The sequence below is a fragment of the Xiphias gladius genome, chromosome 17, assembly GCF_016859285.1.
Source record: "Xiphias gladius isolate SHS-SW01 ecotype Sanya breed wild chromosome 17, ASM1685928v1, whole genome shotgun sequence".
Taxonomy (NCBI): Eukaryota; Metazoa; Chordata; class Actinopteri; order Istiophoriformes; family Xiphiidae; genus Xiphias; species Xiphias gladius.
Window position 1 is genome coordinate 18739123 of NC_053416.1, and position 15851 is coordinate 18754973.

The 15851-nt window shown below is 41.3% G+C and overlaps 1 protein-coding gene across 1 annotated transcript; it reads right to left on the minus strand.

The window, feature by feature from the left end:
• Window positions 1-1929: 1929 nt before the first annotated feature.
• brwd3 (bromodomain and WD repeat domain containing 3) lies at window positions 1930-15851 on the minus strand. Its single transcript, XM_040151554.1, has 40 exons — window positions 15670-15851; window positions 15437-15495; window positions 15302-15331; window positions 15054-15113; window positions 13397-13547; window positions 13110-13208; window positions 12821-12981; window positions 12284-12505; window positions 11911-12011; window positions 11733-11803; window positions 11254-11354; window positions 11116-11156; window positions 10890-10994; window positions 10652-10802; window positions 10398-10532; window positions 10186-10314; window positions 9765-9990; window positions 9529-9669; window positions 9105-9285; window positions 8868-8961; window positions 8590-8760; window positions 8146-8219; window positions 7874-8066; window positions 7624-7734; window positions 7433-7540; window positions 6820-6944; window positions 6642-6724; window positions 6413-6524; window positions 6155-6216; window positions 5892-6047; window positions 5670-5790; window positions 5428-5553; window positions 5210-5285; window positions 4934-4984; window positions 4678-4821; window positions 4392-4544; window positions 4106-4275; window positions 3703-3791; window positions 2939-3073; window positions 1930-2832 (listed from the first exon to the last, which is right to left on the minus strand). The coding sequence occupies exons 1-40, from the start codon at window positions 15701-15703 to the stop codon at window positions 1994-1996; spliced, it is 5391 nt and encodes a 1796-aa protein (XP_040007488.1). The 5' UTR covers window positions 15704-15851; the 3' UTR covers window positions 1930-1993.

A 15851-nucleotide genomic window follows, 5' to 3' on the forward strand; every position in this document is an offset into this window, starting at 1 on the left:
TACACCAACCAAATTCTCCAGCCTCCTAAAAAACTAACCTCTAAGGCCTCTGAACGTCAGTGACCACACAGAGGCAGAGTGGTGAGGAGGTGTGTTTGGAATACAGCACCCAGTGTTGAAATGAGAATTTGAGAGTCAGCTCTTCTGGTTTGTCCTCTAAATGATTTAACCAACCAACAACTGCACAAGCTTTAACGTAAACATTATTGGAGAAACAAAATGGGGGCATCCATTTTGATGTAATTCTACTAGGAGATTTCAAAAATATGAACCGATCAGTCAGGGATCATGATTATAAAACTAGGCAGAAAAACTAAACACAGTGATTCTGAAACCAACTAAACACCTGATTGTATAATATCACGGAAAAAGCCATCATGTGTGCAGTTGATGTACGCAAAGCTAGAAACCCATCAGTCCATAGATGGTTGGAAACAAGGGGAGAAAGAAAATGGCACAACACACTCACAAAGGGCTGATCTGTGGTTGCTACCTTTGCCAAAAGAAAAAGTTGAGAATGTCAATCAGATTAGACCTTCAGCTTCACCACACACAGGTTCAAAGAGCCTCCAAGTTTTATCCTGTTTTACTTGTTCAAACTTAGGAAAAAAGACTAAATTGAGTGTGCTGGCACAGTTCAAAACATTTTTACACAAAAATCATGAGGTTTTGTCTCATTTCTCTTTTTCTAATATCTATTACTCAGCTGCCACATGGAGTAGATAAAGGTGCAAATACTTCCTTTTAGAAATAGTTAACATAACCCAAGTATAATACAATGGAAAAATAAATATTTGTGTACAAGTGAGTTGGCCAGGGACCCTTTTTGCCTTTGCACATGCTGGTTGGAGAAGGTGTCGTGGAAGCAACCATGAATGGATGCTTGTCTGATCCATCAGGGAGCACAAAAGTACAAATACAAATAGAATGCAGTGGCTTTTTTTGAGAAAGAAAAGGGAAGGAGAAAAAAAAAAAAAAAAATCACTTAAATAAAAAAAAAAAAAAAAAAAAAAAAAGCACCCAATTCTAACTAAATAACTGAATTCAACAGCTAAAAAGCAGTCAAAACCAGTAAAAGAAAGCGGGGAGAACATTCAACATTCACAGACCAAGGAGGTCAAAAGGATATTACTATGGTACTGTATTCTACTGACCAAAGTCACTGATTCCCCAGTATTGCTAGTCCCAAAATTTAATTGGTCTTGCCTCCAGCCACAGATAGAACAACATCTGAATGATGTGAGCTCTGAAAACTAAGGCTTATGGTAGTGAAGAGAGACCAAGTACCAAAAACATTGACATCAGTGACCTTGAGTGATATACACGTCTCTCACTGTGGTAGTGAGTGAACTAGTGGCCACTAGAATAGGAGTTCTGCTGAATTACTCGTTGAGAAAAATCAAAAGACAGAAAAATAAAATATGAGCACCATTTTTTGGCATCACCCCGTCCTTCTTTGGTGACCAGGAGTAAAAGTTGTGGGAGGGATGAAGAGGAGTAGATATAGTGTTTTAGTATTGGACATGAAACGCACAGGACGAGAAGGAGAGGAGCAATTCCGTGTCTTAAAAGCTCCTCCAGCGAGCAGTAAGGCCAAGGTGAGTTAGTCCAGTTGGAGAGGGTCCGTGTTGAACAGTAGCTCTGTCCACCAGGGATGAAAACTCCTTGGCAACATTTCATGAGCACCAGCTATCAGTTTGAGAGTCATAAGCAGTCTCAGGTAAAAAGAAATCATATATATATCTATATATATATATATATATATCTATATATGTGTATATATATATGTATGTATTTATATATATATCTATATATATACACACACACACATACACACACACACATATACATATATGTATATAAATATATATATATATATATATATATGTATATATATTTATATTATATATACACACACTTGTACAAAAAGAAAGAAAAAAATCCCTGAAGTATTACTCATGTTTTGTATTGAGGTTTGAAAAAGGCCGACATGTCAGTGACTCCAGCCCATGAGGTGGCTGACACGGGCTTTCTCAGTCATACGGCGTACCCGTCCTGAGCGGGACATGCCCAGGTTGAGGGGGTCTTCTTTCGACCCATGGCCATCATCCTCTGAGTCGTCCCTGTACAGAACTGTCCTGCGGCCCTGGTTGCGTGTGTTGACCCGCCGAGACTTACACTGGTTGCCTCTCGGACTGCTAGCGGCTACTACTGCTGCTGCCGCTGCTGCCGCCGCTGCTTTTGCAGCCCCACTCTGCAACTCATCAGAATTGTCCTCATCCTCCTCCTCCTCCTCCTCGTCATCATCCTCCTCCTCCTCCTCATCATCATCCTCCTCCTCCTCAGGTTCCTCCTCCTCGGGCTCCTCCTCATCCTCCTCTTCTCCCTCCTCCTCTTCTTGTCCCACATCCACCTGTTGCTGCTGCTCCTGCTCCTCCTCCTCCTCCTCTTCTTCATCCTCCTCATCTTCCTCATCCTCCTCCTCTATTGGCAGCTGCACTCGTGCTCTTTTAGGTCTCTGTGCCACGTCCTCTCCTCCTTTGTGTCTCCTTTTCCCTGAGGCCACAGCCTTACCTTTAGCTGATAAGCGTACTGACAGGCAGGGGGCTTTACTGTAGTCGTGATCTCCCCCTTCCACATACTTCTCTCCCTCAGAATCAGAGCTGTTCTCGCTGTCCGACGATGAAGAGGAAGAGGATGACGATGAGGTGGAAGATGACTCTGACGAGGAGCTGTTGGATCCGGACACCTCCTCGTCATTGTCAGACTGCAGCGCTTCTCGCCCAGGACGCTGTCTGGAGCCGTTGCTCAGATGCAAATTACTCTGGTGCCCTAATGCAGCACAAGAGGAGGATGGTTAATTTCTGCATTAAACCGTTAACATTATTAAAATCAAAGATGCCGATACACTTTGGTTAGAGTGTATTGTTTGAGATACCTGACTTCCTCACTGGAGTTGCTTGGCTGCGGGTCACACGATGCAGCTCTTGGTTTCTGCTCTCGCTGCTCGTCCCTGAACTTGGGGAAGAAGGCTGGATGTCCTCTTCCTTTGCTACACTGCTGCTTTGTTGAGCTAAAGTAAGAACACAGTGCTAATTACCAACAAGAACTGTAATAACATTACTACTCAGAGGAGACTGGATGCTTTGATTAGTAAAGCTACTCTCACTATTTTCAAGCGATCACCAAAGAGATTACAATTCATCCTGCACCAAATTTCCTGGCAATCCATTCATTGGTTGTGGGGATATTTCAGTTTGGACCACGGGGGTTGAACAGATGGCCCAACCACTGCTCGCATGGGTAAAAATGTAAGTTGTGTTCAGGCTAGAAGAAAACCCTAGAAGCAATCTGCCCATGCCTATGTAAACAATGGTGAAAATAACTCAACTTTACTAAATGGCTAAAATCAGCCTTCTCAGCAGTAACACAGAGAGAATCACACTTGTGTCAGCGGAGATGCGGCCCATGTCACTGTCTGTTACACACATTTTGATACCAAAAGGACTGGACTAAGGACTGGAACAACTAGTAGGTAATGAGATTAGTCTTTGCTTGATGACTAAATTAAGGTCATTCAGTTTTTGGAAGAGAAATTATTTTTACTTCCCCAATTCTGTTACCAGCACAAAAGTTTACAGCAATAATGTGCACAATCAATGGACCTATACAACGCAGTAAGCCACGACAGTGCAGTCATACCCTGATATGGTCTCTGAGAACGATTCCTCGATGAGGTCTGGGATTTTTTTGGCTTTGACACCTTCCCTGACTTGTGCTTCCCTTTGGGGCTGGAAACAGACAAAAGAAGCAACATTTAAGAATAATTATCAATATTATATGATAATTTAAGGCTTTGAAATACCTTTTTAGAACAGGTCTAGGACTTATTTCTTAGGAGAAATTACACAGAAGGGAAAAAAAAAACAAACACGTTTTTTTTTTAATTTAAAAAAAAATATTTATAAAGCTAAATTGCAAATTGCAAATGCAGCAAATTTGAGCCATTATCAGGTGCTGCAGACACCTTGTGTGGACTGGAATGAAACAGATAATTTGATAATGTGAGGTGTCGAGTAACAGCTTTGTGAATGAGACTCAGTACCTGGGGGATGGACTAATAGGCGGGGAACTGCCTCCGTTATGCAATCTGGTCCTGTAACTGAGCCTCTGACGAGCCCGCCGTTCATTCTGAAGGGCAGACTTGTAGTCAGAGATGACGGCGATGATGTGTTTTTCAAAGAAGGCCGACAAGCTGAGGGTCATGCTATAGATCTAAACAGAAAACGAAAGTTGTAATGAAACTACTAGACTACTACTTTGCCAGACTTTACAGAGCTATATCACAGTTTTTTGTTTTGTTTTTTTTAATCACATGAATGCTACTTCACCTGTGATTTCTTGTTAGGTGTATATGCTTTAGAGTTGCTGAAAATAAGGCGGATGTCTTTGGCAAACTCCATTGGGTTTTCATAATTCCCCGCAACCAGCGTCTCTGACACTGTACACAGATCCATGGGAGTGTCAATGATGTCCCGATAGTCCTAAACAAAAACAAAATTGAAGTACACAGGTGATTCATTTAATTGATTATTTCTTTTAATTCTATATTTCAAATTGTATGAAGTGTTTTCTGGCATCAGTGGACTTAAAACTGCAAGTTTTGGATTGCTTTACCGGATACTCAAAGAGATCCACAGGCTGTCTGAACGGTTCTGAATCTGGGGAGACTATCATTCGACGCAGGAGCTCTCGACATTGACCTCGCCATGCTTTCACATCCAAAACCACACCACGCTTGGTAGAATTCGGGTTGGCTCCCTGGCAGAGAGAAAATTAAATTAACTAAGACTGGAGCTGGTGCTCCATGATTTCAAGTATGTGACAGTGTGAGGTGGATTGTTGTGGTACAATGGACTCCGGTCCTTCTTACCCGATGTCCTGTAGATGTCCCTGGAGTGTCAGAGTCAACATCCAACTCAGCCTGCAGGGGAACAAATACAAGCCCTAGTGATTATTTACAGCCAAATCAATATTTTAAAGAAAAAGCAGGCACCATAATGTAAAAATAAATAAATAAATAAATAAATATACATATACATATATACATATATATACACATACATATATATATATACATATATATATATATATACATATTTTTTTTTTTTTTTTAATTTATTTATTTTACACAACCAAACTCTCTCACCTCAGCTTCTCCTCCACTGCTGATCTCACACTTCAGTCTGTGATACAGATCCAAGATGTCTGTGCAGCTCTGGTCCCTAAAGGAGACAGAGGGCCAAGGGATCAGACACTTGTAGAAATAATAATCACTGTTATTCCAAAAGGGTTGCTTCCAGTGTTTAAGTATCAATGAGGTAACTATAACATAAGAAGTGTAACATTAACTCAGGGGAGTCTTACCCAATGTAGTGTAGGAGAACGTCAGTCACCACCTTGGCAGCTGCTACAATGGGGCTCTGGGGTTCGTTGAAAGTGCGGGCATTGTGTTCAATGTAGCGCACCTCCCACATTAATGCAGAGATCCGCCTGAAGCAGAGAAAATCAGCAGAAAACTCAAATGTCAGCAATTAAACATCAGGACTGTGATAATGTGGTTGAGGAAAAAAAAATGTGTTTGGTTGAGGTTATGTGTGCAGCTCCACCTGTAGAAGCGGTTCTCCAGTCGTTTGCGGATAGTGCTGAGGTCGGTGGGGTAAGCCACCACAGTGCAGTACAGAGGGTAGTCCCTCAGATTTACTGGTAATGCAAATGCCTTGGCTACATCTGTGGACAAACAGAAATAAGCTCATACATGGCAAAAATGAACAAGGTCACACTTAACAAACCGTAACAAACAAACCATTATCAACCCTTGGGTGACCCACCCAGTGTAAGAAGCTGATCGATGCCATGGATGACTCTCTCACAGTCCTCATCCCGTGTGTGAGCCCCCCATTCTCCTTCCTGAGGCCTGTAGAGCAGAGCCTTTAGCTCCTCCTCTGCCACTTCCACCCCATCACCAACCTGTTCTGGCAATGCAGCTAATGGAGTCACAAAATGTGTTAGAAAATGAAGCAGTCTTTAGTTGATTAAAAAATAATTACACAGATTTATTACCAGATGGAATTCTCATATTAATACTACTGACCTTCCTCAGGAATAGGCTCCATGTCCCAGGGACTCATCCTCTCCCGCTCACCATTATCCCACCTGATGAAAGAGAAAAAAGAAAAAACATTAATTAGTTATTCAGCCACAGTGTGTGTGAGATTACAATCACTCATCTGATTTAACTTTAAGTAAAAGTGATATTGGTTCAGCAAAGAAGAAGAATGATATTAACAGAAAGCACTGTTGACACATTTTGTAGGGGTGGAGTACTCCACCAGCAGCCACACAGACGTACTTTACTGCATAGCACTGAAACAAGCTATCAGGATACTCTAGCTGCAGAGGCTCCTGATCCTCCACAGAGCCAAACCACCAGGCGTCATCAATGATGCTGCGGAACCTCATACCTGTAGAGAGCAAAGTGGGGAAGGGATCAAACATAAGTGAGTGACAGTACATGTTCGACAGCAATAAACATAAGTGGTAAACACTTCACTTCAAAAGAAAGCTGGGGATTGACTAACCTGGTTGCCAGTTGTGCTCTTTAGCCTCATTGTAAAACTGCTGCAGTACCAGAAAATCTATGACATCAGGCATGTCATGGTACCTTGGGAGTGTGGGAATTAAAAAGGAGTGAAATACATGTACTAAAAGATTTCAATCTTTTTTTAAATCTTGTATATGAGGAATATAAATACTCACTTTAAAGAGAAAGACTCATTGGTCATCTTCCCTGAGACTGGGTCCAAGAAAGCCAGTTTTAGGCAGCAGAGGGTGGGAGGTCCCACTTCATATTTAATTCCAACCACCTTTACAGATTCCTGGTCCTGAGGGGGCAGAAGAAAATCCCAAAAAAGTATAAGACTAAGGATCAATGGAGAGGAACTTCTCAAAAAGAAAAATGAAAACAAGTTAAGGCTATGGCTACACACAGAAGTACACCCTTTACATGTTTAAAAGAATTTCTTATTGTAGCTCATTTGAGACAAAGACCAATAATAATGGGGATTATTGGTGACATTCTGCTCACTAATGTTGAATTTAGACTCAAGATTCTTGCACATCTGTGCTCCACAACTTGTTTGTTTTCAATGGCAATAACTTGTGGGGCGTTGAGGAGAAAAAGACTTTGCGGGTGTAAGAGTTCTGCCAATTTCCGCACATAGCAATCTGCAGTGAAAAGCGGGCATGGATTGGATTGCCATTTTCAGAAAGTTACAAAAACCGACTGCTTGTTTTCAGACTAACAGCTTCTCTGATAGAGCATGTGAGGGTCTGTACACAACACTGACTCTTAAATAAAACTGTGCCTCACCCTGAGGTTGAGTCTGTTCCACGGCTGTTTCTGAGGGTTGATGCTGTAGGCCTTGGCCCTGCGGACAGCCCGGACATAGGCCTGATGGCCCTGTTTGAAATAGATGAGCTGGAGGAGGACAAGAGAGTCGTGATTAAAATGTATATAATGTAATGTATTTTCCCGTATGATGTTAGAGTATCACCCTGTACCTCATCTCCCATTTGTGGAACGAAAGGAGAGCGGCGTGGAATGGTCTCCATTATCCATGATGGTGGCAGCCACTCCTCCGCATCGAGTCCAGACAGAGATGATGTGGGTTTCTGAGTGTAAGAACACAACGTTTAAGTACAGAATTCCTCCCGTACTGTGTGCTCAGGCTACAGTGAGACAGCATTTGAAACCTGGAGCACATCCAATGCTTTCCACAAAGACACGTTTTCTGTGGGTACAGCAGCTCACCTGTTTGGTCTCCTTGGGCTTCTTCCTCTTGTCATTTTCCCTCTTCTTGGCCTCCTTTACCTTGTCATCGCCTTCTTCCTCCTCAGAGCTGCTGTAACCTGGGGGCGGTGCGGGCCTCCTGGTTGGTCGCTTCGGCGGCTGGAGGTTGATGCCAGCATCGGCTGTCCAATCAGAATATTCACTGGAGGAGTCGCTAAGAATGAAAGAGGGGTGTTGTTAGGTGGGTGACTGTAACTGCAGCTTGAAAACACTGCTCCATCAAAGACATTTACCTGGAGCTGCTTTCACTCTGCCACTGAGCTTCACCATCGGAGGAGGCATCGCTTTGCTCCACCTGTTCGGCTGCCTGTCAACACAACAACAGAAAACACCTTTGTTATTATGAATGAAATTTAAAAGACAGTGCTTGTTTATGCCTTCACGACTTTGTTTTAATTTTTTGAGTGATTCCACAGCTTTTTCATTTTTAGCCAAATAAAATGGCAGTTTTTGTGACTTAATAAAATAGTTTACCATTTGTCATTTAATTTTAAAAACCTCTTAAAATTGAAAATCAAAATCAAATCATATCAAACATATGTGAAGATGAAAGTTACAGTAACTTTAGAGTCAGACTACTGATCAACTTGTTTTAAAAATGTTCTAGATGGTACACGTGTATAACAAAATTCTGTAGATCATGCTTGGATATGTAGAGTGGAGATAAAGGAACATACATCTCCATCGCTGTCAGAGTCTACTTGGCTGTCAGAGTTACGTCGGTTGCTGGGATTTCGACTCCTGCTCCCAGGACGGCGGACTTGAGCTGAGCGGGTCTGATAGGCATGGCGCTGCTGCTTCTTCTTGGTTGGCCGTAGGGAGCGGAGGCGTGAAGTAAGTTGATCGCTCTACAAAGTGCAGAAGGAGGGTGGTAAATGAGGAGAGCAAGAATGAAATGGCATAGACAATATTTTTGATTTGGGAAGGGAACTGTGAAAAGTGAAGAACAGCGTACCTTGGGTACGCAGGTTACTGGTTTCTTCCTCCTCTCGGCATGGTATAGAGAACATTCCATGTCGCCTTTGGCTTGTCTACACTCCTCCAAAACTCTATTAAAAAAATATTCATTTCAATTATCAAATGTACACAACTCCTAAAAATCAAATATATAAAAAAAATATCAATTTGTTTAAAAATCTAATCTGCTCTCTGTAGTGTCTAATCTGCCTCAATCTGCCTCAATCTGCCTCACCTGAATATCCCTTGCGGCACTTCATTGACCACCACCCTGCGGCTCCAGGCCACCAGGTCCCTCTCGGTGGCAACTTGACTACGCAGGGCGTTATGCTGCATCTGCCACACCCCGGCCACCTGCCCAGTTCTGCGTGGTCCAACCGTAGGGGAGGAGGCCACCTCTTCTGCTCTATCACCAGCTAATAATAACAAGAAATTTGCTTGTTATGACAATATGTTACTTGGTAAATATGGCATTTTTGGCAATAGAAGTTGATAACACTTAAATATCTAGTATCCACACAATACTCATGCTCATAGTATTATAGTAAATCTCAGAATTTTACAGGCATAATAAAAGGCGCACTGAACACACTTGATAAACCAAAAACATACTGTGTATCAGAAAGAAAAAAAATACTGTAAAATTATTAAAAACATACCCACTGCCTCTTCAGCCTGCTGTTCTGTGTTCTGACGCTCATCCTGCTCATTCTGCAACTGTCTGATGAGATTGTCCAACAGGCTTTCTCCGTTTTCTGCCGTTTGCTGGCCAAGTACCTGCTCAACCAACTCTCCATCACCTAAGCCACACAAAGGTAAATGCTGGGTCATATTTCCTAAATTAAAACCGCGCAAGCATTCTGAATGATACAAGAAATGAGGGAGCAGGTTTTACTGTTAGCCATGTATCCTAGCTGGGGTATAAGCTGATCCTCCTTGCAATTCTCTCTTCCTGGCACCAGGCGCTGGTAGTGAGGAGGGTGAGGATTCCCATCAACATCCACCAGAAAGGGTGGAGGCATGAGGTGAGGGGCCTGCTGTGTCTGCTCGTCCAGGACGTAGTTATTAGAGTCCCGAATAAGAGGTCGGTAGTCGGTGTGAAAGAACATCTGGTCAGGAATCTAGAGTGGATCGAGAGTAAATCTGTGTTGATAATGAGGTAAAGGGTAACTTACAATATATAACTTTTGCGTAGCCACAAATACACCACGTGACCTGACTGCATTAATTCTGAATATTGTTCATTTAAAAAAAGGGAAATTATAATGTATATATTAAGGGTAAATATGTGGCAACAAACAGCTTAGTGCAGTTACCTTCTCGTATGGTCTGCTGCAGCCGAAGCCGAAGATTAGCAAATGGCCGTGAGAGTCAGTGCAGGCAAAATGCTGTCCATCAGCTGAGAACTTGCAGTCAAAAATAGCACCATGGCCTTGCCCTTCAATCTGGAAACAGATATTTTAATATGAGCTCTGTGATAGTCTCAAGAAAAACTACGGATGTGTGATTCTCATTGTTGATCAATTACCATGTTGAAGAAGTTGCGGATCTTGGCTCCTTTGGTCAGGTCCCAGATGTAAATGTTGCCATCGTGGCCGGCAGATAGCATGATACGGGAGTCAAATGGGTGAGCCTCCAGCACAAACACCTCATCATCATGACCCTAGAATTAAAAAAAGCACAAACATCAAGGGTGATCAGTTTGTCAAAAAAAGCTGTTTTATTATTATTTTTTTGTCCCGAAGGCGCTTCATATTAGAAACGTCTACTTTAGCCACTCACAGATAAAACATGAAGCAGCTGTCCAGAGGTTGTGCTCCACACTTTGAGCAGGTAGTTTGACACTGCGGTGATGACTGTGCTATCTGCACGGTCCCACGCCACCATGGTCACCACCAGCTTGGTTTTATCATCCCCATTGGCAACAGTGCTCCTGGAAGAAAATATCCCATCAGATATGACACACTGCTTCATTTACAGAGACAGAAATTAAACTCTATAATACTCTTTACTCTTTTACCCAGGAAGCCTGGCAGCCATGTCTAAAGTGACGCTCTTCCACTCTTGTTGCTGGTAATGCCAGATTCTGGCTGTGCCATCACGACTGCCACTCACAAACCTTAGGCTGGAAACACACACACACACACACACACACACACACACACACACACACACAAAATTAACTTATCCAAAACCACACAAAAAAGTATAGTGAAGTCGATGTAAATCTCAGCACACACACTCACCTGTCACTGTTATTGCTAAACTGGACGACTACAACCTTATCCTAAAAGCAGAATAAGAAGATATGTATTTATACATAGACCTTTGTTTAAATTAAAATTTAAAAACAGAATGATGCAGCTCGTGGTTTTGTTGCTTACACTGTGAGCATCCATCTCAGAAACCTTCATAGGAGTTTCAGCACCTAGGTAATAAACCCTGATCATGTGATCAGTGCCACCGGTAGCCATGAACATACCACCTATTAAGAGTAAACACAGAATCAAATGGAAGTGACAAGAACACATTCATTTTACAAGAATATCCATGACCTGTTGTTCTGTGACTATCTATATACAGTGTATACAGAATACATGTATGGTTATAATATCTACCCAGAGAATTTTATCATACTATCAAAACATTTCAATTTCATTTGCATAATGTATAATGCCTAATTTCTAACTACTGATCAGTAGTTGCTCTGTCACTCCAATGTTTTTCTCACACTGAGAGTCCTTTTTCCATTTGCTTCGGAAAGCTAATGCTGATGTATAAAACTCCTGCTGATACCGCTGATGACTACTGAGGAAAAGTAAATCTGAAAGTCAGATGTTATCAGGCAGGGAAATATACTTACCACTGCTGAATGAGGAAGTGGAGACCTGTACTCCTGGACGTGACCGCTCAACAAACTTGACTGGTAGATCACTGAGGAGAGAGGAGAAACAGAAATGATGTAGTTATTTCTGTTCCACGAAAAAAAGAGCAACTAAAAAACAACTAAAAAAGCTACAAAAGAAGTTTAAAACACATACTTGAATTTCATGCTGAGTGAGTGCCACTTCCAGAAACACACCATGCCGTCTGCACCTGTGGAGGCCAGGTACCGCGTTGTTCCTTTGACAGCAGGACAAAACTAAAGGAGAGAAAGTCAGTTTTGGTTAGTCACAAGGAAGGACTGATCAGAATTTAACATAAAATAAAGTTAAAGACTAAGGGACCTTAAATGAAATTATTTTGCTTCCAAAAACATGCATTGTGCTGTATGGTCTGGGTAATTTTTCCACTTTAACTGGCAACTTCAGTTGTTTTAAGAAAGCCTGAAAAAAAAAACAACTTCCTATTCCTTGATACTGACACTTAATTCTGATTTGCTCGAACTATTCCTTTAAAGTGCATCAGTCTCACTTGTATGGATGTGATGGAGGCAGCATGGGCCTGCAGAACAGTGATGGGTGCACAGGTACGTAGGCACCACACTCTGATGACTTTATCACAGCTGGCCGAGGCAATGAGAGTATTCTCGTGATTGACGGCCATGTCACAGATCTCTGCTGAGTGGCCCCGGAGTGTTGCCAGGAGCCGGCCATCATCTGTGGCCCAGATTTTCACCAGGCAGTCATCTGAACCCTAAGAAGCATAAGACATTAGCAAAAAATAAATGAGACAGTTTCCCTGGGAGCTACCTTTGACTGAAAAGCATCTACTGTCAATCTCACCAAATCTGTCACATGCATTTTCTGCATTTTCTGACATAACTTCATCCTACGATCTGGAAGTATTTATCTATGTACGTCAACCCTCATGAAAAAAATGCCTAATTTGAGTTTTTATCTTTTGCAACATTGCTATAGTTTGCATTATTGGGACTTGAGAGATGGAAACAACACAACAGAACTAGTGAGATACATTAGATAAAGTTATTTTTCCATGATTATCGCTCACCGTAAATATCCGACGACCGGTGCGGTCAAATGCTACACAGTAGACTGAGGAAAGGTGGCCAAGGATACGTTTGTGTATCTTCATGTGTTGGTAGGAGGAAGACGGCAGGGCCTGGCCAAAACGAGCTGTGCCTGTGGCCTGACGAGCACCCATGATTGACACTTGATATGGAGATCCACAAAAATGATTAGTAGAGGCAACAGACTGCTAAAACAGTTTTAACTTAATTGGTCTAGGGGCTTTGGATTCTCTTAATGGGTAGAAATTTAAAAGAAAAACTTTCACACACCAACATTGGGAGCATTTCCATTGATGACGGGGGGTTCTGGTGGACGTCCTCGGTGGAGTGCAGCAACAGCTGAGCCACTGCATACTTTGTGGCTGTGACCTTAGTTACAAAGGTGGTGGGTTAAAAAAAAAATCGTCGAAAATGACTGATTACTGATTTGGAAGTAGATATATCGCCAACAAACCACACAAACAGAATAGATTTAAAAATTAAAACAGTATTGGTATAATGACCTTGCATAGATACACAGTGAAAAGAATTATGGTGGTTGGGAGGAAAATGCTCACTTTTGGTGGTACGAAGCAAGGACTGTCTTCCCAGCCCCAGAAGTGTTTGGACTCCAGGAACACTAGGTGGGATCTCCTTCTCTATAAGTGGGCCTATTCGCTGACAAACGCGGAGCAGATAGTCTGCAGGAATGTGCTGGTTCAAAATCACCTACAGAAGTCACAGATAGCTATTACAAAGTGATACAGCATTTAATAACAGACACCAAAACATTATAATCTCATTTGCATTCTCAAAAATTGCTAGAACAAAGAATTAAAAACTATAAATAAATGAAAGGAATTCCAAATATGTTTAAGAGTTTAAACAGACAAAGCTGCAGAATCAGTTAAACTGACCGATGCTGGATTATTTTAAAATTTGTCAATGATATATCAGTTGACAGTCATATGAAAAGACATGACATAAAAAAACCTTTTGACAATTATCCCTTACATATACATACACATACACATACATATATACAGATACACATACATATACACTCACATACTCACACACACATACACACATATACATACACACACATATACACACACATACACACACACACACACACACACACACACACACATATACACACACACATACACACACACAAATTACAAAATTACAAAAAAACAAATCTTTGGTATTTCTGTATGACAATTTCTTATTATCTATCTATAATAAGCTAATACTGTCCCATATGTTGGCCCAACCAATTTATCGATCTAGCTCTTTTTAAAATTCACATTTATTTTCCCTCAAAGGAAATAAAAATTGTGCATGCGACTGCAAAATATGATTTAAGTGCAAAAAGATTTTTCATTTTAACATCATTTAAGCCTCTGGTTGCTTCACATCAGTGTGAAACCTTATTTTTTTGGTTTGACAGTCAAAATTTCAGCTGGCATCTAAACTACTTTTTATTTTCTCTTCAATTGCCTCTACACAGTCTTATGAATGCCTTCAAGAAATGAGACTGTAACACAATATTCTCAAAGAAGTGATTTATACTGGACACTGCAGTGAATTTCCTGTAATTAAAGTTAATCATTATATTAGTGGATTTTTAAAAAAATATATATTTACAACAAACATAAATTCTATGATAAAATCCAAACAGCAGCTGCTTACTATTATACAAGCATGTAACTATCAACTTCTTGCAAAATTGCTTAAATTTTGTTATATCTTGTTTATACTTGCTCATAATTATAATTTGTAGCATGTTTTTGTGATGAAGTGAGTTGAAAAACAACCAGAGAGAGGGGGAATGACGGGGAACGAAAGAGGAGGGGCAGTGAAGCTCATAGCCTATCAAAAGAGTGTCTTACTGTTCGCTCGAAGCTACAACTGCGATTTTATTGGCTCAGACAGAAAACTGATAGCTCCGTAGATGTGGTACAGCCTATCATTACCTGCCTTCGTCTCTTTTCTCCGCCTACTATCCCACACAATAGCAAAGCCTCTATACAGCTATTTATCAACAGGCCTATACTAATAGAAATGTTTAAATGTCTACTAATAAACATAAACACACTACCATCGCGTCCGTTCTCAATGGTTAATTAAGTTAATACTATAAACATCTGCTAACATACAATTCTCGATTAAAATATAAGTTATACGCCTCGTTTGATTAAAAAGTTAATTACGACAATTCACACTCACCCAGTCTTGGAAGGTCCGTTTGTATTTCTGCCCGTCCCAACTCCATCGCTGAGGGACTAACTAAAGTTAAAAGACAAGCTGTTAAGATATGTCACCAAACTGCCACCTTCGTCCCGGCTCGGTATCACGCTCCCTTATCTAACACCAGCCAAAATAGCTAAATAATTTAACCCCAAAACTTGGCCAGATAGGCAGCATTACGGAAACTAGACATGAGAATAAAGACAGAAAGGTGCAGCTGAACCTACCTCATACTCCTCCAGCTCCTCAATCAGAATCTAACAACACAGAGACACAGTTAGCGTTAGCTGCTAGCACCAGCTGCTTATTTAGACGATTTATAACCGATATGAGTTAATATCTCGCTTATTTAAGGGTGTTACCTGTGCTGCTTTTTTACACGGTCCAAACTGCAGAAATCTGGCAATGAGGTAATACAGTTCTGAAAAGAAAGAGAGGCGTATTAGCTTGGTACTAACTACTGTTACTATTGAGCCGAGCTAACGTTAGCTAGCTTCGGGATGCACTCGGTTGCTTAGCTCCCTAGCTGACAGAAGTGTAAACTATGTAAGTGCCAAATGTTTTGTTGCGAATCAAAGGGAAGCTCAGCACTCACCAGCTTCGGTCTGCGAACACTGTTCTCTTGCCATCACTTAGTAAGACAGGCGACATTAAGACAAACTGATGTTTTAGCTTGCTCGTTAGCCGCCGGCTAGCTAACAGTAGCTAGGTGTGTGTAGCTAAAACAGGCTAGTGAATGGCCTCCTCCTTTCTCAAGTTGTTTCCAGACCACCTGGT